Source organism: Scomber japonicus, chromosome 7 (genome assembly GCF_027409825.1).
Source record: "Scomber japonicus isolate fScoJap1 chromosome 7, fScoJap1.pri, whole genome shotgun sequence".
NCBI lineage: Eukaryota > Metazoa > Chordata > Actinopteri > Scombriformes > Scombridae > Scomber > Scomber japonicus.
In genome coordinates this window covers 28,446,698-28,465,691 of record NC_070584.1, presented here as the reverse complement: position 1 = coordinate 28,465,691, position 18,994 = coordinate 28,446,698, and the positions used below count along the sequence as shown (strand labels likewise).

Sequence of the window (18,994 nt, the reverse complement as noted above, 5' to 3'; positions counted from 1 at the left end):
TTGCTGCGCTGGGTGATACGTTCCTTCACCTAAAAGAGTTTAGGCATGTCTATTTCTTTAGAAAAGGCCCCAAATATTAACAACAGCGATCACATTCTGAGTCTCCAGAGAGCAGTTCTTTGTAAAGCAGACACCAATGCACATGTGTGGGGATGTGGCTCCGTTTACAGAGCTTCGCTAACTTGTTGTGCTACACAACAACCTCTTGACTTTGTGCCACATTGAACATTTTTTCAAAAGACTTTAGTGCAAAAGCTCATTGATTTCAGTAGTTTTTGGACAACAACAGAGGATTATGGCAGAGAGGAATGTGATATATCAGGCTTTGGATACACACACAATACTTGTACAGTAAGTAGGATGAGTTCATTGTTGTTTTCTCTCTGTATATGACATTTGGCAATAAGAAAAATATGGAAATTCTTCAACCAAATCCTTTAAAGTTAATAAAGACATTAATTAATGAGATGATTACAATAAATCTGACCTCTGACATTAGGAATATGCTCGTGTTGATGGCTAAAAATATGTCCTATCACTGTGAAAAAAAAATCTTATTGCACATTTTATATTAGTCCAGATCTACAGTACAACAGTGGCATAAGAACAGTAAGACCAAAATAAAGTAGTATTTTACTGAGGCATCAATCCACAAGCTGCTTCAGTTAGCTTCAGAGCTTACAAGTATCTCAAACTGTACTGCAGGGATAGAAAAATGGTGGTAATTTGGTGTTTTGATGAACCACAGTGTCAGAATCTCTCATGTTATGGATAATTGTTGCCCAGTTGGGTTGACATCTGGTGGCTACGATGTCCATGCTGGTTTTTTCACTGTTTTCATGCTCATCAGTCCATTCAGTGATCACTGTGGACAAAGCTGCCATCATTCTGAAAGACTGCACTCTCATCAGGACTAAACTGCTTCTCCGTAGGTCCAATGTCATCCCTCAGTATGACTTTGAATTGACTTGCATTTACAGTGGCAGAAATTGGAGGAATTCACCGGACTAAATCCACACCTGTGAAATACAGCAGAGCAGCCAGAATCTTTCGCTGAAATGAGGCGAGGTCTCCAGATGAGACTTTTCTTTATCTTCTTGAGATGAGCACAGCATGAAGCATAGTTTTTCAAAACAGGTGCAAAAGGAAATGTACACACTGGAAACAGACCCACCTCGCAGAGTCTGTATATGAAGATTGAAATAATGTCCTCACACTTTTGGTAGATATTAGTGCACTCATGTATTTATCAGGGAATATGATATATAATCATTAGTGTAGTCATGCATTGTCATGGTGCTGCATAGAGAACATCTGAGCCCAAATACTAGCTCCATGTAAAGGGGCAGCAAGGAGGTCCGACCCTCCCAGCAGAACATACAGTAGCAGCATCCCAGCATCACAGTGAAAAGTGAAGCAATGTTTCTTTTGAAGAAAACAGAAAAGGATTTATTTTTTGGCATTTAATTGAAAATAATAACACATTAAGGTATGCTTTACTACTGCTGAGGATTTGTGATCTATTTTTTTGGCATTTGGCCTTTATTTGAGAGCCATTATTGCGAGACATGTATAAAATATATTTGAATATTTTTACTTGTAAATATTTGAGTATTTTTACAGGTGTATAAATTAATATTTCAGTATTTTTATATGTATGTGAATATTTCAGTATTTTACATGTATGTGAATATTTCAGTATTTTTACATGTGAATATTTGAGTATTTTTTACATGTCTATAGCCTATGTGAATATTTCAGCATTTTGCATATCTATAAGTGAATATTTGAGTAGTTTACATGTAGATATGTGAATTTTGAGTGTTTTTACATGTATATAAGTGAATATGTTAATATTTTACATATCTATAAGTGAATATTTTAGTATTCTACATATCTAGCTATAAGTGACTATTTGAGTATTTTTACATGTCTATAAGTGGATATTTTGTATTCTACATATCAATAAGTGGCTATTTTAGTATTTTATATATTTATAAGTGAATATTTCAGTATTTAACATGTATATAAGTGAATATTTAATGTTTACTCTGAGCTCGCTAAACCTCCTGATGCTTTAAGCAGCACCTGTCCTCCCAGCATCCTTTGCGTGTCCAATATGGAAGAACTGGTGGTGGAGGTCCGTGGCTCCAACGGGGCTTATTACAAGGTAAATAACACGCTTATCATCCAGCTTCAAGCCCCGACAGCCTGTCACAACACTCACAACAGTTTATCAGCTGAAACTAAATCGACTATGACGATATATATGTTGTTTTTAGCTGTGTTTTTAAACCCAGAAGCTGCTTCGCTGTTAGCCATGCTAGCCTCGGTTAGCTTGCTAAGCTAGCGCCGCTCTCGACGCTTCGGGCCAGCTGTCACTTATGTCACTTGTGTCACTTATATCGACTTTTATGTGTTATTCAAAGAGTGGGAGAAACTTTAGCGAGTGATAACAGCAAGATAAAACCCCAGTAAAAGGTCTTGAATGGTGTGGTTTATATGTAGGTGAAGCTAAGTTGCTAGTTGATGTCAAAATATGAGACTAAAACTCAAAGATAAGGCTGCGTAGTTTGACTGTAGCTCAACGCTTTATATAGATTTTTTAGCTTATTGGGAGGGTGTGTAGCACTGAAGCTGCTTAAATCACCTGTAATATATTGATACATGAAGTGATTTTTTTTCTTTGGCTTTTGACACCATGTAGGGTGTCGATTGTATGTGTATACATGCATATTTTTATCTTGTGCGGGCAGTGTATTATTATTTATTTTATTTTATGTATTTATTTTATTGCTTTTATTTTATTCTATTTTTGTAATTATATTCTATTTTTTAATTTTATTTTTGTAATTATATTCTATTTTATTATTTTATTCTATTTTTTTAAAATTTAATTTATTCTTTTTTAAAATTGTTTTAATTGCTTTTATCTGTCTTTTGTGTGCTTTATCTTTTTATTGTGCTTTTATTGTGTTATCTATTTATTGTGTTTTATCTTTGTTGTGCAGCACCTTGTGTTTGTTCAAATCGTGCTACATATATAAAGTGGATTGGATTGATTATGTGAAGGAAGCACTGTGTGTCTAGTTGTGGTTGTGATGCCTGTCTCTGGCTATTATTTGACACTTCATCATGTCCAAGCTATTTTCTGTATGTGTGAGCCAGCTGTTCCTTGTCAATCACGACCAGCTGACAGGAGAGAAGAGGAGGAGGAGGAGAGGAGGAGGAGGAGGAGGAGGTGGTGTTAGGAGGAAGGGAGGGTCACTGATACCGTAAACCCTGCTATTTCTAGATCTGCTGCTGCCTTAAAGTCTCCTTTCCTCTCATCCTTACTCTCTCTATACTTCCCTCATCTCCTTTACTCTGCTCTGTGCGAACCGCTCCTTTTTCTTTCTTTTTTTTACCTTATCCTTTACTCTTTCATCCCTGATTGTTTTGTTTCAGTATCCATCCTGTTCTCCATGACTCACTTTGTCCACCAACACAACATAACAGCTTGCCAATTGGCCAGACTTAATCTCTTGGGCTAGGATTGGTGATTCAGTTGTTTCTATTAACAGCGCAAACACAACTGGGAAGCTTTACACCAAATTTTTTAAAGTAAGCGCATGAGTTATGGGGTTCAGAGTACTTAGAAAAACAGTTAAAGTAGGGTTAAGTCTGTCTTTAAAACAATAGGAGCTCAAAAAGACAGTAAATGTGTCAGATATCCACTTAATATGACTACCAAAGCCTCATATAAGCTTCAAATAAACTTTTAAAAGTATTTTTTGCACATACAGGGAACTTTCAATTTAAAAAAGACTGTAATTGTAGTAGATATCCACTTATTTGACAACCAAAGCCTCATATAAGCTTCAATTAAACTTTTTAGAGTTTTTGCACGAAATTACACATTATGTAGATTTTTTTGCCCCAATCACAAAACATAGATAGAGCCCCACTGATCGATCGATATCGACCTATCACACATACAAGGTCCCTGCTGATCCTTAAAAAAGTATTGAAAATGTCTTAAATTTAGCTTTTGATATATAAGGTCTAAAACAAGTATTAAATTGTCTTAAATAATAGGAGTTAAGGCTTTTAATTTGATATGAGTGTAATTATATTTGTTCAAGTCATTTATTGTTATTATCATTATTTTCTGATTATTTTACATAAACCAGCCTATCAACTTATTAATTAAAGTATAAAATAATCAGTACATAATGAAACTAATCATTAGTTGCAGTCCTGGCTTCAAAATGAGCCTTTATTTCAACCCACAGCAGCTGTAAAATCCGGCTTTTGCATTATTATGTCTCAGCAATTGTATTATTTTTTCCTTAAAGAAGTTTTAAAAAGATTTTTAAAAATGTGCAGATACCCTGCAGATGTATTGGTATTGGCAAATATGTCGTCAGATATGTGTTTATATTAGTTTATATATGTATTTTCTGTATGTTTGATCCTTTTTGTAAATTATAGTTTAATATATGCAAACAGTAAGGGGAAATTTGTACCTTTGCATATACAAAAATGTATATCAGCTGCACAACTTTTTTTAAAAAAGGTTTTTTTATACTGTGGGTATACTGTCTTTTTACACCTCAAATGTAAAAATGGGTCAAATTTGACTCTGAACAGTATGTAAGGTTTAAATGTTTTGTCTGAACCTCAGTCCAAAATCCAAATTATATTCACTTTACTATCATGTTTGTTACATAAAACCTTCAAATCCTCACAGTTGAGAAGCTGCAAATCCTTAAAAAATTACGAAAAATTATTATTTGATTATTAATATAGTTGCCATAATAGTTTGAATAACTAATTAAGTGGTATTTAGCCATGCGTTACATTTGGTTTCTTTGCCCCAGCTTTAAGAGATCCAAATATTTTTATGACTTGTTATTTCCCTGCCTAAATAATAAGGAAGTGAATTACATTTTGTTAATGGTACTTAAAACATGACGTCATAACTTCGTACTAATGTCTGTTTCCTGTAACAACATCTCGGTGGTAACAACAGGACTTACTGTCAATGGTCTTAATTGTTTTTCCACATTTGCCGTGACCGCTAATAGTCATGATTATGTCATGACAAACAATTAAATGTGCAATTCACATTACTTTAGAGCTACAGTGATGAGTCTATTAGTCACTTGACATAAAATTAATTGCCAACTATTTTAATAATTGATTCATTTGTGGATATTTTCCGGTTTCTTTCATCCTTTCTGTGATAGGATACTGAATAACTTTGAGTTGCGGGCTGTTGGTTGGGTCAAGGACATTTGAGGACATCGTCTCGGGCTTTGGGAAACATTAATCAACATTTTTCACTATTTTCTGACATTTAATAGATTAAATGATAATGAAATAAATGAAAATAACCAGAGGATGAGTCACAAAAATGCACTTACGTTGCCTCCCTGTGCTGCTTTACTAAAACCTGTTAATTAAACATTAAACGTGCTCGCTATGGACAACTCCCAATGATTTTGTATCCATCACACAGTTCACAACTTTCTTGAAAAGTGAATATTAACTATCTCTTTATATCTTTTGTAGTGTACAGTAGGTGAAACTGAAGTTGCGGCACCTTACGTGAGTTGGCTCTGATGTATCTGGCTCGTCTCTCACCCCTGTTTGTCTTTGTGTTTTGTCTTGCAGGGCTTTATCAAAGACATCCACGATGACTCTCTCACCATTGCCTTTGAGAACAAGTGAGTTTTTCTGTCCACCTGTCTTCCAGTAGGGTTGTGTCGGTTTTCTGGTTTTTTGCTGGTCCGGTCTGGTGAAAGAGCTTAAAACAGTTTGATTTTATGTGAACTGACTGAACCGGTACTTGTCATTATGAGTGTCTCAAATTGAGACTCTGACACTGATGGGGCTGGCTGCTGCTGTCCACCTAATTGGACACCAAAGACGAACTGGTGGGCATAGACTTACCTGGGCTAACAGCCACCGAAAAACCTGGATAAACCCCGACAGGCTGCTTCCAGCCTCCAGCAGCCTGAGAGCAGCTTGTGTTAAAAAGAAAACCTGCTGATAAAAAAGGGACGCAACACATAATTTCACTATCTTACATAGCCGATAGCAGCTAGTTTGCATGAAAAACAACTGAAACATAACATGGCTGTGTGTGTGTGTAGCCACAGTGTTTCCATTTTAACAGCTGTTGTGATAAATAAAAACACAATGTGTCACTCAGTTGTACTGACTCGAGCAGCTACACTTTTATTCATGTGCTCTCGTTATGTTCCACTTGGGAGTTCCTGTCCGGTATTTGGCTTAATATAAAACCGAACATTTTTACATCAGCGCAACCCTATCCTTCCAGCTTCTTAAATAAAACATGTCTGGTTCAAATTTTAAAACAAATATTGGACTATCATGTTTAAATGTTAAATTATCATCTTATTTTCAGTTGGCAGCCAGAACGCCAGGTGCCCTTCAGTGATGTCAGGATGCCACCACCCGCGGACGCTAAGAAAGAGATTGGAGAGGGCGAGGAGGTGGAGGTGAGGAGGACACACACATCTGTCTTTTCTATTTCTAATTTTTATTTATTTATTTAAAACATATATATATTTACTTGATCCCTCTTCTCTGTTAGTTTCTTAATTTTTCTCTCGGTCTTACTCTCCTGTCAGATCCTCTCCAGAGCCAATGACCAGGAGCCTTGTGGTTGGTGGTTGGCTAAAGTCCGCATGATGAAAGGAGATGTAAGTATTGCTCCTTATACTACACGTCATGTTTACAAGAACAGATTTATTAACCACCTCATTACAGAGAGATTGCAATTTTTTGCTAATACAGCTGCATTTGTTTTATTCTATTAAGTGCTAGTAAATATCTCCTTTTGCCTTGTAATCATAATAATGCAATAAAATACATTAATTTCAGTATCTGTAGGCTATTTTTATTTATTCACTGAACCTGTGTGTCTTTTTCAGTTCTATGTGATTGAGTACGCAGCCTGCGACGCCACCTACAACGAGATAGTCACCTTTGAGCGTCTGCGTCCGGTCAACCCCAACAAGGCAATCACCAAGAACTCCTTTCACAAGTGCAGTGTCCCTATTCCTCAGGATCTACAAGAAGCGTATGTACAGCAGCTTTACAGTAATATCATTATAGGTAGAAAAATGTTAAATTCATGTTTGTCCTTTTCACAATTATGGATAACATGCATATGGGTCAGGGACAAATAAGGCTTGGCAAGATAAGCAATTCAAACATTTCTTTTGTTTGTTTAAAATCTACATTTTGTATTTTTGTTGGTTTTATTTGTCATTTGAAACCAAAATTATGACTGAAATGCTCCTGAAAATGTCAAATGGTGTAACCACAAAGGGAATGATAAATATTAAATCCTTTATCCACCTACAGTGTATTTAAGTGTCCTTATACAAATAATTGCTTCATTTAAAAGTTTTTTTTAAATGGTTCCTGATCTCCATGATTCTCCAGATAAAATTTAATATTTAGAATAATTATATTCCATTATCTTTATTTAATATAAAACGTTATAATCAAAGATTATGTCAAAATAGTTAATGGTGTTTTTGATTAAGTTTTAAGTAAGTTTAATTATTTGGTACATAAAGTTTTTATGGTAACATCACTTAGAAATTTTTGCAATAATCCTTTAATATATTCTCTCAAAATGGATTAAAAGCAGAAATGTTATGCTTGGTTATTCATACATTTAAATTTGACTAAACCACATTGACACAAAAAATGTAATCAACCCATATTCAGATATTGTATTGTAAAAATAAGATATTGTTTTTACTTTGGGAGCTTTCCAATTCTCCAGCTTCAATCCCGTGTGATGCAAAGCAGCTCTTCACATTAAAAGTTGGCTGTTTTAAATTACTAAACTCTTTGTATATTTCAGGTGCCAGAGTGAGAACGCTCATAAGGATTTTAAGAAAGCCGTTGGAGCCTGTCGCATCTCATACTGCCCTGAGGCCAGCGAGCTTGTGATTGTGGTAACTGATTTTCTCTGTTGATGCTTAATGACTGTAATAATGTGGTGACATTTGTACATTTATAATTGTACATATTGTGCATGATGTATAACAGATCAGTCCTGCTTAGTATGTTTGTGTGGTGGATGACTAAGCTGTTCCTCTCTTTCTAATAGTCATCAACAAGGACACTGCAAATCATTATTTTGTTGTTTTTGTGTTTGTGTTTGTGTGTGTGTGTGTGTGTGTGTGTGTGTGTGTAGTCCACCAACGAGACGACGGTGAAGCGTGTGTCTTTGCTGAGTGACATGCACCTGCGCAGCCTCAGGACCAAGCTGTTGCTAATGTCACGCAACCAAGAGGCCACAAAACACCTGGAGGTCAGTTTGTAACACAAACCAGGAGATCATATGTTAGCGTCAGTTAGTTACCATGGTAACATGAAGAGGTGGATAGAGGTCATACCAATTAGGAGCCACTACTGACTTTCAATTAGTGCTAGAGGAAATTCCAGTCACTTTTGCAAGTGAGTGGGATGAAAAATTATTATATTATTATTAGTAGTAGTATTAGTATCAGTAGTAGTATTATATCATATTTAATAGGGACAGATTCAATATACATAAGATGAAACAACTGTCTGATTCAAGTGTCACAGTGTTGATAGTGAATGTTTATTTGCAACATGTGTCCCTAGAAAGGCTTTTGTGGAAGTAAAATTGTGAAAAAAAATGTGAAAAAACTAAAAGTCGTATAATGAATACATTACATCACAGGATAAAAAGAAGATACGTAAAGTAAAACATGGTGCACAGTACTACTAATAATAAAATACACATAAAACTAGACATGAGTTCTGAATTCAAAGACCGAATGGACCTCTTTAAATATAACTCTGTTGTTGTGTTTGTGCAGAGCTCCAGACAGCTGGTGTCATCCTTCCAGGAGGAGTTTATGGTGAGAACAGATCTGATGGGCCTGGCCATCGGCAGCCACGGCAGCAACATCCAGCAAGCACGGAAAGTTCCAGGTGTCACTGCCATCGAGCTGGATGAGGAGACCGGCACTTTCAGGATTTATGGAGAGGTAGGGTGGTGTGTGAGTGTTGAGTGAAAGCATTAAAGAGTGTGATTCACCAGGAAAGGGTATGAACACATGCTGATGAGACTAAAAATGTCGAGTGGAATTTTGTGGATATATTTGATCTAACATTTATACTTAAGTATGTAGAAGTGTTTATGAGAGACTGTGTACACATTGCAGTCTTGTAGATTTTACTATGGTTGTGTTTTTTAGTAGATTTTACCAATATTTTATTAAGATTAAGTTACTGTATTTTCAAGCTGTGTCAAGAACTTACAGATGCTTACTCTGGACCATGCAAGTGTGTTAGTTAAATAGGTGATTAATAAAGTTGCTTCATGTCGTGTTTCAGACAGCAGAAGCTGTAAAGAAAGCCAGAAACTTCCTGGAGTTTATTGAGGATTCTGTCCAGGTGCCAAGAAACCATGTCGGTATGTAGACTACGAACAAATATCCTGTGTAACTGGGAAACTGACCCTGAGATTCTATTTTTGGCAGTTATGCTCAAACACCTTGCAAGACAGTCGAATACCATCATCATCAACGACTGCTGTGTTTCATCGTTATCAGTCACCTTCTCATCTTTTCACTGCTCTGTGTCTCTAGGCAAAGTGATTGGTAAAAACGGTAAGGTCATTCAGGAGATTGTGGACAAGTCTGGCGTGGTGAGGGTCAGGATAGAAGGAGACAATGACAACAAGCAGCCCCGACAAGAAGTAAGCCTGCTACAGCAACATGTACTGACAAGTGTCACCTGTTGTGTTTGCATATTTTAAAAATGATCTTCTCTCTTGTCTCAAGTTTTGGTTCAGTCAGTGTTCGCCCCATACTCACTTTTGTGTTGTGTTTTGTTTTGTTTTGTCGACACAGGGAATGGTCCCTTTCACCTTTGTCGGCACTAAGGAGAGTATTGGCAATGTTCAGGTCTTGCTGGAGTACCACATCTCTTACCTCAATGTAAGGACAGCTCTGTGTGTGTGTGTGTGTGTGTGTGTGTGTGTGTTTGTGCGCTTGCATGTGTGTATGTGTTGCTTGAGAAACAGGTTTGCTTTCGCTTGATGCTCCAATTTTACAACCTGGCTGTCTTTTTAATGCACCTCCTGAGCAAACCAGCATTTCCTGCAGTCAGCAGCATGAATAGAACAATGGACTCGTGATAATTTAATGCCTAACTAACATTTACTTTGTCAACAGCATGTGAGCAGAACTTTATGATCATTGTGAGGTGTAAATAGTGACTGTGATTGTGATTTTTGTGCTGTGGAAGTGATCAGTGATGGGTAAAATGGATAAAACCAACAAGTAATTGTATATTAAACATATTTGGATACCTTGTACAAAATGCATATAGATCCATAATATTTTTATATGCAATACACATGTATTATTAAGGCCTAAAAGAAAGACAACTCTACTTGCATCATACACACTTAACTGTAACTTAACCACTTATATAGATTAGTTTTAACCTTTTTGATAAAGAACTGAAGACATACAGTATATTTATTAAGTGTGTTTATTGTTTAGGCTGTCTTAACATAACTATATTAATCATAGGACAAGAAACATTAGATTCTGCCAGGGATCGACCCGCATATCACATTGTTTAATCTCTTCATGGTAAATAATCGGAGCAGCATTGTCACAACATTAAAGGGGAAAAACTGAAACATTTTTGAGACATTTATTCCAGTGGGAGGCAAAAAAATGAGAAGATAAAACTCAGAAGACAAGCAGAGGATTGCAAGCAGTGCTGGGAGTCAAACATTGGGGTTAAAAGAGCTAAACATGCACTTTACTACCTCTGTGAAACAACTTTCCAGGGAAATCTTACACATTTCATATTATGTTTTGAGTCTACAGTAGTCATTGTAATTGTCATGCAAGGCAATTCCACATAATTTATTAACACATTGGTCCAGTTTCTCAGACAGAGATTAAGACTAGTTTTAGACCCTGTAGTAATCCCTGTCTGGATAATTGGCCCATTATGTTCACAGATATTACGTGGCTGTTTTGCAGTGTGTATTTTTTGCCGTGTATACATGCGCTGTGTATGTACGTGTGTGTCCTGTGCTGTTTGCATGTTCTGTGCTGCGTTGGTGCTTTTGTGTGTGTCCATTTTGAACCGTGTGTGTAGGACATGGTGGAGCTTCTTGCCGAGAGCCAGCAGCTAGAGGAAGAGCTGAAGCAGATTGTGGATTATACACAGGGAAGCAGCCTAGCAAGATTGAGAATAAGCAGCACGAGGGACACAGGATGTGATGTAGATGTGTGTATGATGATGAGTATGCATGTGAATCCAGTGATGACCCTCTCAAGAAAGTTTCTCAGAGATTTGCTTAATTTTTTTCTGAAACACAGATGAATCAAACCACATTAAATTTTTATTTTCAGTTTCTTGCCTTTTCTGTTGCTATATTGTCTCATTCTATGTGTCTTGTATCTCAAATTGCTTTTTCTCCTCTCTCCAGGAGGTTGAACAGCTGCGCCTGGAGCGGATGCAGATTGATGAGCAGTTACGTCAGATCACCCAGGGCCACCGACCGGCCGACAGGGAGAGAGGAGACAGAGGAGACAGAGGAGACAGAGGGGACAGAGGAGGAGGCTATAATGCTGATGGCAGTGCAAATGCCTCCTCGTCCAATGTACATGGCAGCCGCTCATACAACGGACGAGGCCGCGGGCGCAGAGGCCACAGCTACAGCACTGGATATGGTAGACACCTCCAGATACTGTAAAACCAAATCTTCTGCTAGATATCTTTATCATCCAATGATTTGCCGAAGTGAATATTTGTCCCACTTCTAGCAGAAGCTATATTAATTTAGCCCTTGTCCTCAATTTTATTATAACCTTTCTGTAACTGCCTCTCTGTCCTCTTATAGGCACCAACTCGGAGCAGTCCAATGCCTCTGAGACTGACTCTGAGCGCAAGGATGAGCTCAGTGACTGGTCCCTGGCTGCAGAGGACCAGGACAGGTGAACTGTACTTTACAATCAAACCTAAAAATGTACAAAAAAATGCTTAATTATTGCATTTTTCAGTGGAAGTGTAATGTGATTTTGGTGCTAAATATTCTGTACAATATGTTCAAATTGCTTTCATTTTCAAGCAATGAGTGTATGGGTGTGAGATTTTGGGTGAATGCTTTGACTGACTGGCTGATTGACTTACAGAGAGAGGGAGAGAGGCCAACGTCCACAAAGAGATGGTCGTAGGAGGCCAGGACCGGGCAGAGGCCGAGGAGGCCCTGGAGGACGGGGAAGAGGAGGAAGAGGAGGATACAACAACAGCTCTGGTAAAATTTACTATTAGAGGATACACATATTATACAAATGTTTTTGAATTGCTTGCCTACCCTTATTTGTCACTGACCCAATAGTTTTTAATTGAAACTTACATCTAAGTATAACTCATCAGCAGGGCCTCGGGATAATGATGATAACAACGCTTATGGAGTCTTGGAGACAAACACTGAGACGGACCAGACGGCCGATACAGATGCCAGTGAGTCAACCTTGCCCGCCAACCGGCGCCGGAGATCTCGGCGACGCAGAACAGACGAGGACGCCACACTGATGGATGGCATGAGCGAGTCGGACAACGCCTCAGTGAGCGAAAATGGGATAGGTACGTATGTCACACGATCTGATTCAGGATAGATCATTTCACAAGACGTGTTCACGTACACAAACTCAAACAGCTTAATATCGCAGTAAGAAAGTCTGTACTGTATTGTTAAAGGGATAAGTGTTTAGCTGTCTGGGCTGTACAGAGTGTGCAGCAGTGCATCTTTTTGCCAGTTATAAATTGTAAAAATGTAAAAGCCAGTGGAGACCAAAGGCAAGGTCCCTGCTTTAAATGCCACCTTAAGCCCCAAATCCCTCTCTTTGTGATGATCCAACATCCCCATAGATGACTCTGAAGCTCAGCCTCAGCGTCGTAACCGTAGTCGACGTCGCCGCATCCGCCTGCCTGAAGAGAGGCAGCCAGGTAACCATGGCAACTGCTAGTGTTGTCCCCTCCAACCCCTTTCTCACCTGGTCACTGCTCCTAATGGCTTTAGCTTTAAAGGTTGTGCACCAGGCGTGGTGTTTGTGTGTGTACCACAACAACATACTAAAAAAAAAACAACCCTGAAAACATTTAGATCTATTTAATTACATGTGATTTAGTGTTTTAGTGTTGCTTGTTTTGTTTCTTGAATGTGGCCCGCACTGTGTGGCTGTGTAAATGGAGCGCATCCGTCTTTCTTTTGTCGTGTTTTATTTCAGAGGCGCATCACTCATTCACTAATAGCTCGGCTACAACTTTGTTGTTTTGTGTTGTCGGGCTGCCATTTACACTACAGTGGCAGTCCTTGTTTGTGTGGTGTGTATTACTAAGCCTGACTAACTTATATTTCTGTGATGTTGTGTTTGTTCTTATTGGACTCTTAAGGATTTGTAAACCAGAATATACTAGTGAAAAAAAAAATCAGTAAGGCCGAAAAGCTGTAGTTGGTTGAATGGAGTGGATCTGCTTTAACTTTTTGAAAACTGACATGCCTGCTTTTCAGAGTGATTCGATTTGCCAGGTTTTGTCCACATTATTACTTCCATCACTGTCTTATTTTCATTGCTAAGCCACACCAATGAGTCGATGTGCTCTCAGAAAAGAGATCTGAACAGCGCGACTGACTTTGCAGATCAAGTTCTGAACAAGACAAACTGTCATTCAGCGTTTCAGCTTCTTTTCCCCCATTTTAAAGGAAAGCAGACGCTGTCATGACCAGTGGTTTTCTCTAATGTCTTGTCCGTACAGTGACAGTGGCTGACTACATATCCCGGGCTGAATCTCAGAGCAGGCAGATGACAGCCCAGGACCCCAAGAAAAACAAAGATGTGGTTAGTATTTAAATGTTGCGTTTATGTGTCAGACCACAATTAAGATGTTTATATGAATTCACAAACAGCGGTGTCCAAAGGTCTGAGATCATTACACTGCAATCGTTTCAAATGTAGTACAATTATTATTGTAATTTCAAATTAAAATATCGGCTTAACAGTTTGAGTGAAAAGTTGAATGCACACAAACTTGAGAATATTTGTTATGCCCCCCCCCCCCCCCCCCTTTTCCTTTTCATGACATCATGCGGTCAAGTTAGCATGGACTCCCAAGTTGTCCCAAGTTCATTTGGTCCAAAGAGCTTCTTGTGATATTACAGACCGTTAGGCTTTCTCAGTCGTCAAGCCCCCCATAAATGTTCAGTGGGGTTGAGGAGGTCAGGTGACTGTGGAGGAAAGTCTATGACACTCAGGACTTGTGTGGTGTTGTTTGGTCTTTGGTGTAGTTGTTGCAAAGCGTTGAGGTGTGTGAGGGTTCATCATCCTGCTGCAGTATGAATCCGTCTCCACAAGGATGCAAATCGGAGGGTGCAGCATGTCTCTGAAGAATGTGAGTGGTACTTCTCCCAGGTTAGGGTATGGTCACTTTGGTGCAGGTGTCCAACTCTAGACTTGGGGCGGCTGTGACTCAGGAGGAAGAGAGGGTCCTCCATTAATCAGAAGATCATGTCGAAGTGTCCTTGGGCAGATAGATACTGGAGATACTGAACCCCAGATTGCCTGCAAGTGTGTGTGAATGGTTAGTTTCTCCTGTTGGGGAGGTTCCGACCTTGCATGGTGGCCTCTGCCATCAGCGTATGAATGTGTGTGTGAATGAGTGAATGTGGCATGTAGCTTTGAGTAGTTGGAAGAATAGAAAGGTGCTATATAAATGCAGCCCATTTACCATATACTTCAATCATCATCATGTTTCAGTACCAGTTTGATACACTGTGGTATCATTCTCTCACCTGGTTGTCTCCTTACATACACGCTTCTGTTACTGTCAGAAATCTCCATCTTGGATTCATCACTTAATAGGACGTTTTCTCAGGTCATCCACTGTGAAATGCTGCTATATATTTTTCATCCCACCCAGGTGTTTGGCTTTGTTTCCTCTCCTTAGAAGAAGTTTAGAAACTGCTACTCATCCTCAGAGACCCACTACACGATAGCTTTCTTTTGACAGTGCTTGATTGGAGTCTTGGGTTCTTCATTCAGCAAATTCTGTATCTGTGATTAAATTGCTTCTCTATCTCTCAGGGGAACTTCAATTGAAGTATTGAACTTCAGATTTTGTGGTCACTTTTGGTCTGCCGGATCGTGCTTTGGATACAACTGATCCAGTTTCTGCAAAGTGTTTTTAGAGGTCCATGCACTGCCCCCTTAGAAACCTTAAGTCTAGCCATGATTTGATGCTGAGAAAGCCCCTCTTTGTTTAAAATATCAATTTGACTTCTGACATTTAAAATCTTATACCATGTTTCCCACTTTCACAATGCTATTTAACTAACGATGATCTGCTGGAAACTTAAGGCACAGCCATATTTATAACAGGTGAACACTGAGGGTAAGTCAAGTTATTTGAACAAGCCTCTGATGAGATCAAATCCACCTGAGTGTCATCTGACCACATGCTTCAATGGAAGGGATACAACTCATGGAAATCTGACTTTTGGTACAAAGGAGTTTAGTTGGTCAATGCCACAAATTTGCTTAAACCTGCAGTGCAGAACATTTTACATGTAAATGACAATTCAAATCAATCAGCCCTTGCCAGGTAAAGCTCTGTGTTTCACGTCATATTGGACATTTTAATTTAATTTTAAATTGGTTTTAGTTTGGTTTGAAATAAGGACACTTGCCAGGTGAACACATACAGCGCATGTTCAGGACAAATGTGATCAGACCGAATGGATTCAATTCTGATTGTGAAACAAGTCATTTCACTGGATCATTGGGATTGTGTGATGCTCAAAACTATTTATCCACCTTTTTACAGCCACAATATTAACAACAGAGTAGCTACTTTTTGTTTTTGTAGTTACTCTCACTACAAGAAAAGGGTGACAATAGTCCTAGAGGACTCGTACACCTAGAATTATTGCATGATCTTAAATATTCCCTAATTTTATGTCATACCTTTACTTTCCAAATATCATCAGATTGAGAGACGCTCCAAACAACATATCCACCATTTTGCTGCTCTAGCAGTAGCGACTGAGTAGATGATGTTTTTGTAGTTACCCTCACTGCCAGGAAGGAGAGACAAAAGTCCCACACTCTGATTTTGAGTTTGATTGCTAACCTAGAAATATTGCAGAATCTTCTTTCTTCTTGATTTCATATGTCATAACTGTTGCGCAAGCATGGGCCTTGAGTTCACAGTGAAGGCATCTTGACAGAGAGACATACTGTTTCTCTCCTTGAGTTAGTGAAGGCAACTGTCTGTGATGTTTTGGGGAAAGCGGGAGTCATTTTGGCGCACCAGGGTCGGAGGACATGACTGTCTGACTCCCTTAAACCTCCGATGCATAACTGTGTTTCCTTGTTTGTTGAATAACAAACCAGTAGGCTAATTCCATTATTATAGATGCATTGACCATTTATGGGCATAGAGTATTCATGGTACTACCTGTGAAGGCTTAAAGACTATCCATGGAGGACAGTTTCCTCAGAATCGTGGTGGCATCATGCATCAGACGGGTGTGTTGATAATACTTTGATTCTCCTCAGTCGAGCTTCAATAAACATTTTCAGTGCAACACATCCTGGGCTCCTTGGCACTTTCTCCACTGATGACAAACAGATTCTCCATGACAATAACCTCCTTGTGTTTTTGAATGTTTCTGAATCCTCAAACTTTATGTGAAATTAATTCACAACATTTCGATGTGGTCTCAGACTTTTGGACCCCACTTTATATTAAAGTTTTTTTTCCCTTGTCTACTTACTGGGGAATTAGTTTGAATATATTCCCTGTGTATAATTTTCTCCCCTCTGCTGTTTGTCCCACCTCTCTGTTCAGGGTCAGGTGGATGCCATTGCTGAGCACAGCCCGCAGTCTATCCCAACAACCACCAACGGCTCTAACAGCAACAACGCTGCAGACAGTGAGGACAGCAACGCTCCAAGGTCTCCTGAGAGGCCCGCCACAGTCTCCTACACGGAGGACTCTAACCCGCAACCCGTTGTTAACGGACTCTCCTAGTAGCCCCCAGCAAAAGGAAATGGTTTCAAATATTTCAACTTCTCTGGCTGCGCTTGATTGAACCCCCGTTGTCTCTTGAGCAGCCTCAAAAGTGAATCTTAACATTTAAATACAACAAGCACTGTCCTTTTTTACTTTAGGAATATTTGAAACCTGTTCCACTCTGCAAATTTTAGAGGTCTGTACCTTAACCTCCCCTTTACACGTGTTCTGTCCAACTATACATGTTGTTACTGTTTTTTTTTTTTGGTTTGTCGTTTTTTTTTTTTTAACAATAGTTCTTCCTGTATGAGCTTGCCAAAGATAGTCAAACACACACAGACTTACAGTCATCTCTATGTAACTGTACTATTCAGTCCACTCTTCATTGAGAGCTCACTCAGGGAGAGGAAGGACTGAATGCAGTATTTATAAAAATGTAGACAGGGATTTCACTCAAACCCATACTGTGGTATGAATGCAGCAGATCTTTTTTATTGGTAAAAAAACAACAAAAAAAATATCATAGCAGGGTTTAAAAAAAAAAAAAAAACAGAAAAAAATGTCTGTCTTTTACCAGGTGGACACGGATAAGAAGCTTCCACTTTTTTTCAGGATGTTTTGTGCATCTGAAGTAGTTTGTACCTTAATTGTTCTGCATGAACAGTACCACAGTGCAGATAGGTTTGTTGGAAACCCAAGTATGTTTGACATACATGTGATCAGCTGTTGTGCCTTGAGAGTAGTTTCAACATGTTGTTGCCTGGCTCTGCACACTATCTGAAATCTTTTCACTTATTTCTGTGTTTCTTAGTTGCCCTCGCCTGCCACAGTTGAACCAGATGAACTGTCTTTTTTGTGCTAATTGTTTCCTCATGGCGCTGTAAGCAGGCGGAGGCAAACACTGAAAGACCCTAAAAGGATTTCAGAGGCATATCTTTTTAAAATCAGGTGTGTCTGTTCTTAATGTTTGTGGGGAAAATGAGTCCAGTTTATCCTTTATATATCTGTTGAGGAGTTTGACGTTAGCTGCTTTCTGTTTTTCAATATGCAACCACTTCGGTCATAGAAGAAATGTTATTACGGCGTGTCTGGAAAAGAAACAATAGGAAAGTTGTTTTCTTTGCACTGAAACATAACCTTTTTCTGTTAATTGTAGTTGGGTCTGGAAACTGGCCTGTTACTGTGTAGTGCTGGACAGATGTAGCCATCAGTGCTGGGTTTCCTGGAAACATCTCACAGCGAACCACTGGGGCAGTTTTTGATCAAATGTAACGAGATGGATGATGCGAAGGTTGTTTCCTCCCGGACATCCATTTAAATCAAGAGATTGAAAGAGCATGTTTTTATGTGTTGATCATAAAGATTAACAACACCCTTCACATGCCTACTCTTGCAGCCTGTTTGACCAATAAGAAGCAGCAGGTAAAGACTATCCTGTGGTGTTGATGTTTCTAGAAAACCAAGCCCAGGTGACAATGATGTCATTTTCATGGTTCTTCCACAGACCGGCTGGCTGGAAACTGGTCATGACTGTTCCACTAAGGAAGGAGATTTATTTGGTTTATTTATTTTTAAAAAATGTACAGTATTTAAAAAAAACAAACAAACAAAAGAAACTTCTTTCTTGACACTAAAACATGCGATGCCTGTCGTTTTCTTCTGAGACAAATGACAATTTGGACTACTGACAGTTGTGACATCCCAAGTATTTTTGTTGGGTCGACTACAGTATGGTTTTTTTTTTGGTGTTTTTTCTTTTTTTTTTTTTAAAGGATCGTTCTGGTTGGTTGATGTGCAATATGTTTTGTATGCAGGTAGTTCTTAAATAAACTTGATCTTCCATGTAGATCTAAAACTCAACAGTGTGTGGCTCTTTTAAAGGACA

At 38.6% G+C, this 18,994-nt stretch overlaps 1 protein-coding gene across 1 annotated transcript; it reads left to right on the top strand.

The window, feature by feature from the left end:
* Nucleotides 1–2,119: 2,119 nt before the first annotated feature.
* Nucleotides 2,120–18,969, top strand: fxr1 (FMR1 autosomal homolog 1). The gene is made up of 19 exons (XM_053321815.1): nt 2,120–2,170; nt 5,659–5,711; nt 6,416–6,509; nt 6,642–6,713; nt 6,945–7,093; nt 7,892–7,985; nt 8,228–8,344; nt 8,880–9,050; nt 9,400–9,478; nt 9,654–9,763; nt 9,909–10,004; nt 11,188–11,319; nt 11,522–11,765; nt 11,936–12,029; nt 12,228–12,349; nt 12,472–12,681; nt 12,967–13,044; nt 13,855–13,937; nt 16,945–18,969. Exons 1-19 carry the CDS (start codon nt 2,120–2,122, stop codon nt 17,125–17,127), a joined length of 2,232 nt encoding a protein of 743 aa, XP_053177790.1. The 3' UTR covers nt 17,128–18,969.
* The last annotated feature ends 25 nt before the right edge of the window (nt 18,970–18,994 follow it).